At 53.9% G+C, this 17421-nt stretch overlaps 1 protein-coding gene across 3 annotated transcripts in view; it reads right to left on the minus strand.

Annotated features, from left to right (window-relative positions):
* Window positions 1-16069, minus strand: part of TUB (TUB bipartite transcription factor) — an 84961-nt gene extending 68892 nt beyond the window's left edge. For 2 of the 3 annotated variants that reach the window (XM_075546126.1, XM_075546124.1), the window contains exon 1: window positions 15797-16066. In XM_075546126.1, coding sequence (XP_075402241.1) covers window positions 15797-15987 — 191 coding nt within the window. In that variant the 5' untranslated portion in view covers window positions 15988-16066. Of the gene's footprint in view, window positions 1-15796 lie in introns of all 3 variants that reach the window. The other variant, XM_075546123.1, reaches the window with a different exon arrangement.
* Between the last annotated feature and the right edge of the window lie 1352 nt (window positions 16070-17421).

A 17421-nucleotide genomic window follows, 5' to 3' on the forward strand; every position in this document is an offset into this window, starting at 1 on the left:
ACAAACTCTCCCAAAGTCCCCTGACGTGCTGAGGGTGGGATGGAGCCTCTCGGTCATAGTAAAGGGTCATCTCGGAGCTGATGCGTCAACGGGGACGGGTCAAGCATGGGCAGCCACAAAACCCCGGGAGCCCTCCCTGACCCCTGTCCTGCCCAAGCTCAGGGCTACTCACTGGTCCAGGGGAAGCAAACCAGGGAGATGCCATAGGAGTCCCAGCTGAAGCCACTTCCTTATCTTGAGCCTGACCAGGAGGGCCCCGCTGCTACTGAGGCTTCTGGCCAGGACACCTGAGGAAGGATGGCCAAAAAGTGTCCCAGAGCCTCTGGGCTGGAAAAATAAACTCTGCAGGGTCATCCCCTCCCCGGAGCTGGGCAGGGGATGAGCAGGTGGCTATGAAAATCTCGCTGCATCGAGGTGCCGCTCTTGCCAGAGTGGTCCTTCGACCTCTGCACAGCACAGCTGGCAATTTCTTCTTCATTCCTCCTGTCCAGACACACCGCTCTTTTACTCTAAGGCTGTCCCCTGGGTCCTTCTGCAAAGCATGGCCCTTCAGTCTGCTAGTGTATGGTCACCGCTCTTTGGCATTTCAGAGCACATTGACATACGTCTGGCTCGTTTGGTGGTAAGCCCACACCTTCCAAAAAGAGCATTATAGCTGACTGAGCAATCTGAGGATCAGAAGTCACTTGTCCAGGCAGAGCAGGGACCCTGCTTTGTGGTGACTCTGCCAACTGGGTGACCAGAGGGTGTGCCAGCTCTGTGATGCTGAGGAGGTCTGACAGCTCTTTGGAACCATGCCACCTGGGACAGGTATGTGGCAGGTATGTGGACATGGACTGACCAAGTAACTGTGGCCTTGAACTCGACCTGACAATGTCTCAGGTCTCAGATATAATTTGGTACATTGGGCAAGTTATTCTTCAACACTGATATTATATATATACATATGTGTGTGTGTATATATATGTTTAAGTCTTAGACAAACCTGGGGGAAGGGTAGGCGGAGGACCTCCCCTGGCGGCAGAACTGGTGCTACCCACTCAGCCAGATGAGAGCCCTTCAGCAGTGTACAGGCCCTCTGTTCTGAAGAAGTCTGCTTAGCGAGCCCCCTGGTTTACAACAGGGCTCCGTGCCCCCAGCCCATCATGAGTCCATTGCCTTCCTTCAGCCTGACTCTACTTGTGCAGGGAGCAGTTCAGAGGGGCATGGCTGTCCTCGACTCCACACCTCCCCTGCCATGTCCTTACTTCCTTTGGCATGACGTGTCAGGGACCCTGTGAGGCGTGCTTCCACTGGGCCAGGTTTGTCCAGGTGTGATGATGGGAGGGGAGGAAGATCAGCAAATTCTGTCCTCTAATCCCCGTGACAGTCATCATAACAAGGGGGCCTCCTGTGGCGTCTGGAGGCTGAGGCAGGGTCCACAGGAGCAGAGTAGGAGATGGACACCCAACATCTGCCCGTGGTCAGGCTCTCCTGGATCCTGCTCAGACTATTGGGGTCCTCCAGGACCTTAGGGCCCAGTGGCAAGGTGAGGGAACAGAACCCTGCGAGAGTAAGCTAAAGCCAGGTACTCTCTTGCACAATTTAAAAGGGTACCAAAAAACTCAGTAAGCATAACAAATCATACAAAATAAAAAATAATGTGAAACATCCATGAAAAACAACTGGACTGATATTAGGGTGAGGCAAGTGGAGCCGAGGCCTGGAGATGCAGGGTCCGTTCCTGTCCCTTTAAGATGTTGGTACTTTGTTTCTTGTGGAGATTTCCACATCGATTTTGACTCATAAGATACGACAGCACCACCCTGTGATTTACTGTGGACTCCCCGGGCAGTGCAAACAGTTAATGCGCTCAGCTGTGAACTGAAGAAAGATGGGAGGCTCAGGTCCACCCAGGGGTGATCCACTTCTGAAAAGTCTGCCCCGAGAAGTCGCCACAAGGCAGTCAACTTAATGACAGCTGCTTTCTGATGATTTCTTTTGACCACTGAGTTTTTCCTAGGCTATTTATGTTTACCTCTCCACCCTCAAACTTTGTGCCCAAGTGGTCGCCTTACCTGCTTCATCTCAGCCCCAGTCCTGGAAGGAAGGGGCAGCCTGGGTTGGGGCCGATGGAACCTTAATGTATTAGAAAACACAGACAAGCCAGGAGGCATGGCTTCCCGTCTGTAAGTGGTGGGGGTTCCTCTCCCCTCAGGGGACCCCATCTGAATGACTCCCGCAGGCAGGAACCCAGGACCCAGGGTGCACATGGATCGCGGGTGACTCAGAAGGTGCTCCCATCTCCACCCCTGGCTCAGGCTGGCTGCTATGGGGAGGGGAAGCGGGGAGAGGGGGCGTGGTGGGGAGGCTGGCGGCTGTGCACGACTGAGAGCAGGAATGGCAGATTCGCTGTAATTTCCTGAAGCTGAGAGAGGCTGTTGATGACTGTTACTAATAATCAACCTTCAGATCTGACACCCAGCTCAGGCTGGGATTATTGTTTTGAATGGAAATCGAACCCAAACCAGTAATTACCCCGGTGAGGGATGCCAGTCTCACTCTGGAGTCTGCTCCAGGCAGGGAAAATGGCGCCGGCATACTGGTGCCATCAGCGAGAGGGCTCAGCAAGGAGACCCTTCCCAGGGGCACACTCAGGAGCACTAGTGGGCCTGACTCCAAAGGTGCAGGAAACCCGGTCAATAGGAAAACCCACTTTTCTCCCCAGGTACTCCTGGAGGGGGTTGGCCCACCCATTCTTCAAAGCCTCAAAGCAATGTCCACACGTCAGGCCCACGCTCAGCCTCCTTAGGCTGAGTGGAAGCCCATTTCAGACATCTCCCCTAGCTTTCAGACGAAGTATTTTGTTTTGTCTTGTTTGGGGGGGTGGCTTAGTTCTTCCAACACAGGTGCAGCCCTCTAAGCCTGTCGGGGATCCTCAGCAAGTCACACTGTTCTTCCCTCTTACCCTGGGAGGCTCCCCCGGGAGGCTGCCACCCGCCCCCCAGTGCTGGAGTCAGGTGAGAGTGGCCATGCCACATGAGGTGGTCATGGATAAGCAGGAGCTTTTTGTCAAGGCCAGCCAGGGGTCAGGTATGTCTGAAAACTCTACCTGGAAACCAGCAGCAATCTCTGCTCCCATCCTGTGTCTCTCGGCCTATCTAGAAGATTCTTAAGACGTGGTGATACCCAGACCCAGGCCCGAGAGAATGGCTGTTTCTCCCTCTGCATTGACCACAGTACCGCCCTGTCTGTGGACCCTTCTGCAGACTAACACAGCGTTCACTAGAGTCAATAGTCACGGCAACAGTTTGCACATCACCCGTCACCAAACCTCTTCTGCCTCTCTGCTCAATCAGGCCCTGGGCAGGGTGAGGACGCCAGGAAAGACAGGTCATGATTAACTTCAGGTAGTCCCTAGTGGCCCTTCTCAACAATCTCCCTGGGGGGGAAATACCCTGAAATAAAGAGGCTGAAGAGGGCAAAGAGAACTGGTCAACTGATGGGACTAACAGTGTGTGTAACCATAGGCTCCGGAACCCAGTCAATACCTTAAGAGTGCCACCTAGTGACCGCACAGCAGGACTGCTGCTCTGTCTTCAGGACTGGGGTTTCCTCTACTTCTGACCTTCTCGGGAAGTGGGGTAAGGGGGTGAGGGACCCTGATCTGGGATGCACAGAGAGGAGTCACAGAAAAGGTTTAATTTTGTTCACACACATTTGGGGCTCAATAAAAGACGGCTCAACGTGACCCTGAGTTTGCAAATGGACGGGCAGCAGGCAAGGGCAGGGATTATTCATCTGGGGCTCCTTACAGCATGAGTGGTATCCTTCTAACAATCTCTCTCACCCCAACTCCACTGGGAGCGCAGCTCTGTCTCCAGCTCCTGGGGGCAAGCCAGAAATTCCATGCTCCCACTGGTCTGCTCAGCCTCTCAAGTAGTGCCCTGACATGTTGGTCCCAGGGTCCCAGAAAGCTTTGATCTCCATCAGTTAAGTCGTCCTGGGCCTAGGCATGGGCTCATGGACAGCTTGGAGCAGGTTAAGAGTTCTGCTAGGGCTAACCTTCGGGTACCTGATGGAATCTGGAATGCTTGCTGCCAGAGCAGAGTGCCCAGGTGTGTGAAGCACTCGGGGCTGGGGTGGGGATGAGGGGGAAGGGGTGAGGGAGAAGCCAGATGTGCGGGAGATGCAGAGTGCAGGGGGAGGAGCACAGGTGGGGGCTGGGGATCAAGCAGAAGGGCAGGTGCTGGGGAGAGTGTCTGGGGAGGGTGGGGGGAGAGGTGCTGGGGAGAGTGTCTGGGGAGGGGTGGGGGGTGAGGATCGGCACACTTTTTCTTAAGCATGCCATATGCTTTGGGCCCCAGAACCAAATTCTGCAGGGAGGACCGAGTATGCAAGTGACCATAGACAGTATCTAAGCAGATAGATGTGGCCCTGTTCTCACTGCCATCGGGTCAATGCTGACCCTAACCCCGCGCCCCCTCCCCCGTGGGTTTCCAAGACTGCAACGGTTTACACAAGTTTTACACGAGTAAAAAGCCCAGCCTTTCTGGTGGTCTCGAACTACCCACCATGCAATCACATCCCAACCAGTAACCATGGCACTATCGGGCTCCGTAGCAGTGTTCTGTTCTGGTAAACTAGTCATAGAAAAAGGCTGCCGCCCACTGGCTGGCATACATTCACCAATCCAATCTGACTAGCCAGCAGCGTGGCTGTCCCTACTCAACCACCTAACCGGCAGGGGCCCAACTCTGCCAACAATTAGTGCTTGGCAGTGGAACCCCGGCCCATTTCAGGTGCCTCTTGGGGTACAGCCTAGTGGGGCGAAGTACGCTCGCGTTGCCACGAGGCAGAGGGGAAGGGTGCTAGACAGGCAAAGGCCTAGTTCCTCTGGACCCGTCTGGATCCTTGGACCTCGGTCTGCCCCCTCCCCGCTTCGCCCCACTTGGGGCACCGCTCAGACACTCACCCACCGTGGGAGCCTCTTCGAAGTGGCTGCTACTCCCCTTCCTTCCCCGAGGGGGTCTCTCTCCGTAAAGCTGAAGCCCCTCCAGCCTCCTCTGGGAGCTGTGGCCCCAGAGCCAGGCGAGGGGGAGGGGACTGAACTGCTACAAGGACACGGCCGGCCGCCAGACAGATGACACCCAGAAGGAGAGGGCAAGGTGCCCAGGGGCTGGAGGCAGCGTAACCGGGGCCGGTAGCCCACGGCCAGCAGGGTCTGGAACCGACCCCTGCCCTGCGAGGCCGGGCCCGGCCCGCCGGCACCCACCCCGTCCAGGGCGCACGCCTGGAGCCGGAGCCTGGCTCCCCTGGGCAGTTCCTGTCCCCTCGCGGTGGCGCCGCCCCGAGCAGATCGCGGCTCAGGCTGGTGCCGGGCTCTCTGGTTACACTAAAAGTGAGACCCGGGATGATGGTATCGAGGCTGCGTGGAGGCCGCACGGGCTCATCCAACATTGATGCGGCCCCGGATTGCCCCAGTCCCTGTCGCAGACGCGGGGTCCCAGCTCCCAACTTTTGAGGATGGGCTGAGGGCAAGAGAAGGTCCCACACCCCTCTCAGGCCGCTCAGGGCGGGGGGGGGGGGGGGGGGGGTGCCGCAATGGGAGAACTCCTGCTCCCAGCACCTCGATGTGGATGTGCCGCCAGCAGAGCAGACATTGGGAGGCAAAGCCAGCTGCGGGACAGGTTTACTATAACCTGCGAAGAGCACACCTGGCCTCCAGGAACCTAGGGGAGGGTGAGTGTGCCTACCCTCCCCCCCCCTCCCTTCACCCATTCTATGCTCCCCAGTGTGGTAGAGTCCTACACACCTCACACACACTCAGCACACAGGTGATTATGCACACTTTCCTGAGCACCCAGGTCCACTCACCAATACACACCACTCACAAACATACACATAGCCACTGGATACACACTGCTCCACTACATACCCCCCCAGGGTGCACAGCTCACCAATATGGATGCAGTAGTGTACCCCCCACCCCCCAGATAGACTCTTACTGGCACGTGCACACACACACACACACACACACACGCTCCCATCGCTGATGACCCCTGACAGTGGTCATGCAGAGGAAGGATGAGCCCCAGACAGCCTGCAAACTGAACAGCAGAGGTCGGGCAGGTCCCAGGGGCAGCGGCCTCTTGGTACACACTGGCATTTCGGCTGTGGGGTTTAGTTGATCTGCAGCCCAGGAAGTGGCAAAGAAGCAAAGCCGGGTTAGAGTGACATCTTTGACATTTTGCTAAGGCTCTGGTGGAGCAGTGGTTACAGGTTGGGCAGTGATCCACATGGTTGGCAGTTCGGAACCACCAGCAGCTTGGAAGGGGAAAGACTGGGTTTTCTACTCCTGTAAACAGTTACAGTCTCAGAAGCTCACTCACAGGCGGGTTGCTCTGAGTCAGCAATGAATCTATGGTTGTGACTTTGACTTTCCATGCTCCTAGATGCTAGCACCTCATTACCTGGCCCTCGGTTACGTGGCACAGTGTTTCAGTCTGCCTGGCGCAGGTTCCTACAGTTTTTCCCATGCAGAAAGCTGCCTCACCCATGAGAGTCTGTCCCCAAAAACATGCTGCGCCCACAGACACACACACACACACACACACACACACACACACACACACACACACACACACACACACACCCTATCGTTCATCCTCAGGTGAGAGGACCAGAACACTTGCCAAGCCTGCACAGGTAGGCCAATGTGGATGCACACCTGAACCAGTGGGTCTGATGGATCCAACTTCAGGGCAGCCCACACTGCTCAGGATTCGAAGAATAAATGGAATCCTTCTCTCCCAAGTACACGCCGGGCCAGAATCTCCCAGGGGAGACCCGAGGTTAGCTAGCACTTGTCTATCATGCAGGTACAGAACTGTCCAGAATAAAATCATTTGATAGCAATAGATACCTGTGAGCGTCTGCCTACCAAGTGTTGTTAGCGGTGAGCATAGCTAGCCCTGCCCTCCACCTTTGTCACAGATATGGTGGCCCTGCTCCGGGGCCTTCCTTCTTTACGTCGAATTCATCCTGTGACCCTATCTGGGAAGCTGCAGTGTGTGTTGACTTCAAACTTCAGTGTGGTTAAGCCCCAAAGAAGTCCTTGTCTCATCTCCACAAGGGACTCCTCACTCCATGCCCCCACCCCCCAATCACCCTTGCCACACAAGCACCCTAGCAACCTGGGAGACACCCCCCCCCCACCACTGCGCTCTTAATAGTATTTCCCCACGGCCCCTTCCAACGTCACTGTGCTGTCCTCTCTTAATCTCGTCATCTTAGTCCTGTCCTGCCGCAAATCTACCGACACAGAAACAGCTGTCACTCAAAGGCGCTCTGACCAACACGGGCCTGCCAGCCCCTTCCTATGGTGGCCACCCCACCAACACTGAAACTGACATCGCCATGGTCAGGAATTCTAATCCCAGTTTGCTCTAACTTCATCCCTCCGCCCTGATCCTTCCAGTCACAGAAGACACACTGAGGTTGTGCCCCCAGAGGGATGTCACAGAAATGTCAGCGTGCTTAGTGGTCAACTAATCCAAGCCCGCTGTGGGAAACAGGCGAAGGGTCTTGGAGCTACCGCCAGCCTTTCGAGGAAGGCCCTGTGTTTGAGGTCAGATGCGAGCAGTTTGGTTAAGTGAAGTTCTGGAATGGTGACGTAAGTCTCAGTAAAAAGTGTTACTTTTACAACAACATTTTCTCCAATTGACAAAAGCTGACCCGTGGCAGAAAGTGTCACCAGCAACAGATACCCTGTTTGAGAACCAAGGGGCCAGAGGGAAGTCACAAAGGGACATGGAGATTCCTGCCCAATGTGGTCTCCTCATCTTCATAAGCTTCACGCCGATTCAACCAGGAACATCACCTCATCCTGTAGCAGAGACATGTGGTCTCTTTCTGTTAATTCACAGCGCACGTGAAAAGCATACAATTCTCAACATCCAATTCCCTTCACTGTAAGTGTAATCATCATCGTTTAGGCCTAAGTTGGGGGTCCGAAGTTACCTGATTTCAAGACTTCTTGGAATGCTACAGTAAACAAGACAGTGTGGTCTTAGCATCCAGATAGACAAACATATCAATGAGACAGGCTAGAGAATATGAAAGGTTTGTGCATATACGGACGATGGAGTTTCTACAGAGGGACAAAGGTCATCACAAGGATGGAGAAGCTGAACCTCTCAGACACTGTTCGGAGGAACATCAAGTGGAAAACACATTTTGGGAAAGTTTGGTGGTTTCTTTTCCCCCCAAAAAAAACTTTATGGGCATATAATTCACATATCATACAATCCATCAGTTCAACCACATCGAGAAGAGTTGTATAATCATGACCATAATCAGTTTTAGAACATTGTCTGCCTTCTTGTACTTATCGTTATTAGCTGCCCATTTCCCCATCCCACCTTCCCTGGCATGCCACCGCCGCCCACCCACCCCCTTGAATCCAGTTTCGAGTCTATAGATTTACGTTGTTTCTTGGAAAGTTAAAGTGGTTGCTACTACATGGTCCAGCCGTTCCACCTCATGCATGTCCATTCAAAGGCTCATCCGTGACTAGTCACCGCTACTTTATGTGTAATGCTTGGAAGTGGAAACCACCGAAGTGTCTACAGGTGACTGAATAAGCAACGGGCTAGCCAGTCACTGAAACAGAGGTCGGCACTAAGAAGGCATGAACGACTGACACACACAGTTACATGGGAGAATATCTAGAATCTATATTTCTAGGTCATTGTGCTGCATGAGAGAAGCCTGGCCTCACCCACAAAAAGCCCACACGGAATGGTTTCGGTTACACAGGAAACATGTATGAGCAGAGTGGTGGCTGTCAGATCAGTGGTTCCCTGGTGGAATGGCTACTTTTGTGAATCCCCTTGTCTAGACTGTGGGGCCCAATGATTGAGTCACACACTAGTCTAGATGTTGCTGTGATGGTACGTTGTAGCTGTGATGAGCTTTTACAATCAGTTGGCTTTGAGAAAGGAGATTACCTTGGATACTGTGAGCAGGGCTCACCCAATCAGTTGAAGCCAATCAGTTGAATCACATAAGAGCAAACACAGGTTTCCCCGAGAACAGGAGTTATGCCTCAAGACTACAACATACAAATCCTGCTCTACAGATTTGGGACTTCCCAGTCCCCACAATTACATGAGTCATTCTTAGAATAAGCCATATGTATATTTAAACTACAGGAAGATAGGTAGGTAAACAGGCAGACAGATGAATAGATAGATAGACATCTTATCGGTTCTGTTTTTGTAAGGAACCCTAACCAACCACTAAACCTGAGACTGGGATAGCAGGAGAGGCCGGCAGGAAGCATTACAAAGAGGCACAAGGACACACGGGCCCACTTCTACCAATAAGTCTTTGTACTTATTCCCCCTTCAAGGCGCATTCCTCTCTACTCGCCACCTGATCCACTCTCTCAGGTTTTCCAGGTCTCCAATGAAATATCACAGAGCGCTTTCCTGACTATGGTGGATACAATTGTGTTCTCCTAAAATGAGGTGCTAAAGTACTCGCACCTAGTCCCTGTGAACGTGACCTTAGTGGGACATACATAGTCTTCACAGATGTGATCAAGTTAAGATGAAGTCATTAGGGCGGACCCTAATCCAATACACCTGCTGTCCTTACAAGAAGAGACACCGAGACCCAGTGAGACTAGGGAGGCAGACTGAAGTGAGGCGTCTTCAATCAAAGACCACCGACGTCTGCCAGCAGCACCAGAGGCTGGGAGAACGGCAGGGAACCCAGTCCTTGCTTAGAAGCTTCAGAAAGAACTTACCCTCAGTTGATATCTTGCTTTTTGTACTTCTAGGTTCCAAATTGTTGAAAGAATACTTTTTCTGTGGTTTTTAAGCCACTCTGCTTATGGCAATTCATCCCCACCAATAGACACCCCGCACCGATAGACACCCCGCACTACATAACACTGTGCACTCGCCGCCACCACTGCCCGTGTAAGCAGGTTCTAGTCTCTTCTTTCTTCTTGAGCTTTGATCTCAGTGTTTGTCACTTTGAACGGACATACACGTCTTTGTCCGTCTCCTTCCCCCATACTAGGCAGTAAGAACCAAGAGATCAAGAACTTGGCTTTGTTCATGGACCTAAAATATTGCCTGGGATTTAGGAGTTGCTCAATAAATGGACAGTGAATGAACAGACAAATATGAGAGGCAAGTATTGTTAGTATTAACTTTTTGTAGATGGAGTTTAAGTTATTTTTCTAAAGTCCCATAGTCAATAATCTAGGGGGCTGGGCTCCCAAGCCAGGTCATTTTGAGCCCAACATCCACCTTGCATGCAGCTGTGTAGGCTGCATTGCCTCAGAGCCTGGAAGGAGAAACCCGCATACAAACAGATCATTAGAAACAACGGGGCTCGGGTGATTGACTGTGGGAATAAAGCTCAGTTTGTTCCTTCTAGAGATAATCTGACAAGAATCGCCAAGAATAGAAAGGAGCAGTTCTTCTTCAAGTGCATTATAATCAAATATATCATTAGATATGCAAAAAGTACGTTTCATAAGCGAGCAATTGTTGATAAGAACAAAGAATTGGGAACAATAAGAAGTCCCTCTAAGCCAGGGAATGCTAATATGCCTTGGGGGTGTCGTGGGTTAGGTGTTGGCATGCTAACCACAAGGTTAACAGTTTGGATCCACCAGCCGCTGCTCGGGAGAACGATGAGGCAGTTTGCTCCTCGTCAGAAGTTTTACAGCTCCAGAAGCCCAGGGAGCAGCTTTTCTGTGTCCTGCGCTGCGGCATTGGTGTCAGCGGTGGGCAGGGGAGTGAGTGAAGTGGAACGGAGGGGTTGGAGTCAAGCCGCTATAAAGAGCACGCCCAACAGACTCCGTTCTTCTCAAGGAGCAGGCGGCGATGTCCCTTACCTGGACTCTACGGGTGGGGAGGAAGCATCAAGTAAGCAGGGGTCCTGAGGATGCGGAGAGTTTGGCCCAGCGAGAGCGAGTGTGGGAAATGGGATTGAGCTGCTCGCGCAGAGGGACGAGCCTGCAAGGTGGTGTGGATGGGACCCTGAGGAGAGAGGCCATGAACCGAGTGACAGACCATCTGTGCAGTGTCCCGGGTCTTGACCAGACAGGGCTAGAGTTGTTCAAGCACACGTCCGGGAACGCAAACGACTAAAAGAATCTATCAGGTGGGGGGAGCGGGGAGGGAGGAAGACCAGTCAGGAAATGACGGAAGACCAGGAGAAAACGTAGCAATGAGAAGACAGGGCTCTCCACCCCTACAGGAGGGAGGTGCCCTAGGTCCCTGAGGGGGATAGTTGTGGGTACAATACCAGCAATGAGGCAATTCCCCGGTGCCAGCATCTAAGAATTTTTCCTGTGAGTAACTAAGGTCATGTCTCTGGGCTAGGAAGATCTAGATACTGGGGGTGGAGAGATGTAGTTTTGTCACTTACATGGGCACTGAAAGCTTTTAGGACAAAGTCTGCCCCTTGAGTGGAAACAAGATCGTTAACCAAGGGTCAAATTGTTGAAAACAAGGACTCCATGGGAGCTACTTTGTTTCCTTCACTTTAAATACATTGTTTAACTTTTCCTTCCTGTCAGTGGGTTGGATATGAATTGTTAGTAGCTGCAAAGACAGGACTAAATGAATAGACACGGAGTGTTCAAAGTCAATGTCAAAGTTTCGAGGAGCTTATGAGGCTAGAAGGATGCTGACTGAAGAACAGAGTTATCCCTGAAAAATGATGGGTCTGACTTTTTACCTGTTGACTCATGGTGGTGTCGGCCTATCTGAGGAGAGATGTCAAGCATGCACAGATGAAGAGCTGAGGTTCAGCAATGAGGCTGGGGTTGAAGATGTTGGTTCTGGCTCATACCCGACCTATATGTAACAAAACCAAACACCACGCTGTCCTGCACCCTCCTCACAAGTGTTGTTATGTTGGAGGACATTTTGGGAGTCACTGCGTCAGTCCATCTCGTGTGCGGGGGAGGGGAGGTGTTAGTCTGGGCAGACTGGAGAGAAAAATCCACAAAAACTCATATGCATATAAGAAAGAGTCTTATAGAAAGGGTAAGTGTACATTAAGAAAGCATCCCAACCCAGTGCTGTCCAAGCCCATAAGGCCAACATTAGCCCATATGTCCAACACCAATCTACAAAGTCCTCCTCCATCTCACAAAACACACACTATGATGCTGACTGCAGGAGAAAAGCCGAATCAGTGAGTGTATAAGCATCTCAGTGCTGGCAGGGGTCTCCACGTGGCTGCTCCAACACCCAGGGTTGCATCAGGGTAGGTCTACGTGGCTTCTCCTCAGGGATGTCTCACAGGATGTGAGCCTTGCCAGCTGAAGCAGGGAACTGGCTAAGGCAGCTGCACCCTGGTCCGACCATCAGACAGCAAGAGACCGGAGAACTAGAAAGGCGAGGCTCACTGAGCCATTTATCTCTCCGCCCTTCAATTAATCCCACATGTGCTTATCGGCCAGGTTTAACTATCTCAGGGAGGGGTCTTCCCCTTGGTCACTGCCCAAGAATGAGGTCCTTTTCCAGGGACGAGTTTCTCTTAAAAATGTACCCAAAGTACTCAAGATTAAGTCTGACCATCCTCACTTCTAAGGAGCAGTCTGGCTGTACTGCCTCCATGGTACTTTCCAGAGTGACTCTGCAAAACAGAGTCAAACTTCCCTTGTGGGTCCCGACACTGTAGATGTTTATATGAGCATAAAGCCTCATCTGCCTCCATCAGAGCAACTGGTGGTTTTGAACTGCTGACCTTCTGCGGAATCCATGACACCACCAGAGCTCTGAGGGTTAAAGATACAGGTTTATTAAAAACTTTGGCTTGATAACAGAGACCAGGGAGTAGCCTGGGAATGGTACGAAACAAACATGGAAGCAAAGAGAATAACAATGGGAGGGATGGGGTCGATGAAACGTGGTGCAAAGAGAAGAGCTGTGACGTGCTCATTTTTGCACAATGGGAAGAGCAGAGATTTAAAAACGTGAGTGACATTTGGTGGTAGATTGTAAAAGACCAAAAATCCTGTACAGCTCCTTCTTCCAAGAGGTGCGGCTTACTTCCCTACTTCTTGAACCTGGACACGCAGTGGGATTTACTCTGACCAAGAGTGTGGAAGAGCGATCATGTGCAAGCCTAGGCCTCAAGAGGCCCTGGAGCTCTGGTCTCCCACTGGCAGCTCTTCCACCTGCATGGGGACCAACCGGCTGGACGACAGGGAGGCCTGGCTATTCCAGCAGCCCCAGCTAAGTGCCAGACACAGGATCCAGAGGAGCCAAGGAATGCCAAGCCGGACTCAGATCACAAGAAAGACCCGATGCGCCCAGCCCCAACAGCTAGTCCACAGAGATGGCAAAAAATGGTTGCTATTTTAAGCCATGAAGTTTCGGGGTGGTTTGTTACACAGTAAGAGATAACTGATGCACATATGACCCCAGAAGGTAAGGGGGAAAGCAGCTTAAATAAATCAGTTTCATACTGCAGAACAGTCAAGTAGGATGAGGCTCTGAGGGCCAAAGGGTGGTACGGGCAGAAGCCAGAGCACAGGGCTGCTGCGGGTTGACTGCTGCCAGAGGGTAGTTGCAGGGCTCGGGCAGGTGAAGGCAGCAGGACCGGGCATTTTCTTTTTACACCTGTGTGCCACACGCGTGCATTTCTGATGTAATATTTTACAACAGATTCACTGAAGATCGTGCAATTGTTTGAATAATTCTATACTTACATTTTACAAAGAACACCAAGGGTGGCGGGGGGGGGGGGGGTTGGAGGGGAGAAGGGAGGGAGGAATATAGGTGAGGCCCAGGGCACTTAACGGATGTAAAGACGTGCGGAGAGATACTGCCATGCGATGCTAAGCACCTAGTGCCAAAGGCCTTAGAACCCTGCCCCACAAAGCTGTCCTCAACAACGCACGTTAGCTAATAATAATGTGTCCCTATTGCATCATCAATTATAAGTCATGCCACATAATTCAAGATGTTCATCATAGGAGAGATTGGGGGGAGCAGCATGAGGTCAGGTGAGAATACTCTGTATTTTCTGTAAGCCTAAAAGTATTCTTTAAAAAAACTGCATTTTTAAAAGCCGTCTGAAAAACAACAAAAAACCCAGTATGCATTAGGAAACGGAGGGCGGGGTCTAGATCACTCCTTCCCTAGGAGAGCCAGAGCTTCTCTGTAGGCTTCTCACTGTGGTATCTGCGCGGCCAAAGCGGGTACAGAATTATCGAAATTTGGCTTTTCTTTAGGCATTAGACCTTTGGCATAGGCCACCACTGCTCCAAAGAGCCCCACCCAGAGGTGCCCTGCCTGTGGCACCCAGCTTCTGAAAGGCCGCCGCCTTGAGATCCCTAGGGAGCACATCTAGTCTATACACATGGGTCGCCAGAGGTAGCAAACACTCCCCAGCAACGACTGAGCAACAGCAAACAATGGCGTACACGTGACGGAGCGGACCCTTGAGCTCATCTGGGGAAAGAAACGGAGTTCTTAGTCTCACTCCCAGGGCCCAGCCCATAGTTTGCACTCAACAGATGCATTTGAGTAAGGGAAAGGATGATTTGGGATGGGAACGCAGACGTGGTAAGTTTCTCCACGTTAAGCTTAATAGTTCAGTAGAGTTCTTCTCCACTAAAGGGGCGTACCGTTCTTCAAAAAAGCAAGTTCACGGGAATTGCAAGGTGGCCAGCTAAGCGCAAGGATGATGCGAGGTTAGAGCGAAGAGAGACCAAGACCAACAGATGGAGGTGCCCCAGTTGCTCTTGAGGAAGGAGACCGGACAGGACTACCGAGGAGAAGTGGCGGAACAGACGAGAAGGTGGAGCTGGAGAGAGAGGGTGAGCGCAATCCCAGGGGAATTCGCCAGGGAGCTGGAAGGCCACCTGTTCCTCCGGATCCAGGGAAGCGAGGTTGTGAAGATGCTGGGAGACTCCAGCACAGTGATGGGCGCGGCAGGAAGCGAGACTTCATGGAGGCCCGGAAACAGCCCAGTTCATGAAGTTTCTCTTCCCCATCACTTAGCGCCAAGAATCCGGGTATGGAACTCAAGAATTCTACTGATCTGCACGGCGTAGTGTTAATCAACACGCACACGCACACACATTACTATCACCACCGTTTCCTTTAAAAAGCGGGGGTGGCATTGAACACACATCAAACATAGGGAGGGCATCAGCGCGAGACGTCTCCGCGGCTTGGGGACCAGCTCCTTCCTGCGGCCCTGATTCTTCCCATTTCGTCTGCAGGAAGGACTCTGTCCTCGGGGGGTGGGGCGGGGGGGCGCGTGGGAAACGCGGCTCCCTACCGCCCACGCGGGCAATGGCGTCCGGTCCCGGCGGGGCGCGCGGGCGCCTGGCAACCGCGCGCCCCGCCCCTGCCGGCGCCCGGACAGCCCGCGCGGGCCGCCGTTCCCGCGCTCGGGGCCGGCCGGGACTCCCAGGCCCCGGGCCCCCCGCCTCCGGACAGCCGGCGCCCCGCGGGCCGCAGACCCCGACGGCGGAGCGCGGCCTGGTGTCCCGAGGGGCGTCTCTCCGGGCCCCGCCGGCCCGCTCTCGGCGGATCCGGGCGCCGGGGTGGGGGAGGGGGAGGGGGTCGCGGCCCGAGAGGGGCTCCGCCGGCCGCCACTTTCTCCGACTGCGCGCGACTTTCGGCCCCGACGGGGGGGCGCCCGAGGGTGGGGTTCCCCCGGGCTCGCTCCCGTCCCCCGGGCCGCCGGCCTCGGGCGGTGAGTTGCGCGCGTCCCGCGGCGCCCGCGGCGGGTGGTCTGCGCGCAGGGTGCGGGCGCGCCCTACCTGTCGTAGCTCCAGCGGCTGTAGGACAGGGGCCGGTGGCTGCCGACTCCCTCCATGGCGGCCCCGCCGCGCCGCGCCGCGCCGGCTCCACGCGCAGCGGCCAGCCTGGGCGCCGGCACCTGGGGCCGGCTCGGCGCTCTCGGGTTCGCTCGCGGGCTGCGGGCTGGGGCGCGGGCGGAGGACTGTACCATTCGCCCCCCGTGGGGGGTTGCCCTCCCCCGGCTCTGCCAATGGCGGGGAACATCGGGCTGCGGGGACCCGGGTCCCGGGGGCTCCCTCCCCCGCGCTCGGGTCCCGCGGGGGCGCGGCTGCCGCAGCCTGGACTGCTTATTTATTTATTTCCGATGTGTGCCCCGCGTCGCCATGGCAACCGCCTCCTCTTTGCCGGCGTCACCCGGGCTCCCGAAGCTTTCAAACCTTCCCGGGATCAGGACTGCGAAGAGGCTGTCCCTTCCCCTCCCCGCGTGGGAGTCGCGGAGACGTTTCCGCAACTCCGGCCCCCTCTGCAGAGATGCTCCCTCCTGGCCGGCGAGCGTGGGAGGCTGCCCCCGTCTGCCCTGCCCACCTCCGCACCCAGCGCCCTGGGCATGGGAACTCTCCGGATTGTGGGCAATTTCCTCGGTCTCCCGCCACTCTTCCCCACCGGGAAGTCTTCCTTTAGCCCTCGCCCGCCCTCCTCCTCCAACGGCCCAGACTGCAGCCTCTGTACGAGGAGTGGAGACCCCTCCCCATGGGCCTCCCCAGTGGCGTTCCGTGGCTCCCTCGCCCTCAAAGGGCGAGCTCTGTAAACAGTCCCACTGCCGGGCCAGGGCTTTTGTTTATTTTCATTCTGTGCTTTTCCTTCATTAATAACAAAACTCTTTTGGGGAAAAAACACCCTGCCTTGGCGGAACGAAGGATAATGTCTTCTTTCTTTCTTTTTCGACCGCTGCTGCCATTTTTTAAAAGTTTTATTGGCATATAATTCACACAGCAAACGATCCAATAGTTTAATCGCATCGAGAAGAAAGACCTTGTCTTTATGTCTATACCGGCGGGGCGGGTGGGGGGAGCCTGGGACCATTGCAGGGAGGAGACCCTACTTGGTGGTGGTGGGAGCTAGGAACATGGGAGAGCAGGCACAGATGCCACAGCCTCCCTGCCCTTCGTTCACCCCAGGAGGCTGGCCCAGGGGAATTACTGCCCTAAGCTCCTTGCAGAGGTCACGGTAGCCTAAGAAGGTCCTTTCAGGACAGCCGTTGTGAAGACGCTGTGCTAATTTCACCCTGCGGTCAGGGTGGAGGTCAGGGCCCTTGTGGAGTGCAGAGGAGGAGGGAGGCAGCCTTTGAGCGGCATGAATCCAGTCACCGTGGGGCAGCCCTATGAAACTAGAGTGACCTGATGACCCTGTGGGTTACAGAGGCTGCCGTGGGCAGGTCACCTGTTGCATTCAGTCCATAGTGTGTTTTATACGTGCTGCCCAGTGTTGGTATTTTAATGGGATGAATTCGCAACATTTAAATTTTGGGAAATTTAATACAGAGGTCTAGCTTTCTGCTCTTGAAAACTGAACTGTCTTCAGGTGTAGCAAGAATTAATTGGAGCAGAGAAGTGGGTGCTGTCTGTATAGGGAGTGCCACAAGCCA

The sequence above is a fragment of the Tenrec ecaudatus genome, chromosome 4 (assembly GCF_050624435.1).
Source record: "Tenrec ecaudatus isolate mTenEca1 chromosome 4, mTenEca1.hap1, whole genome shotgun sequence".
Lineage (NCBI taxonomy): Eukaryota > Metazoa > Chordata > Mammalia > Afrosoricida > Tenrecidae > Tenrec > Tenrec ecaudatus.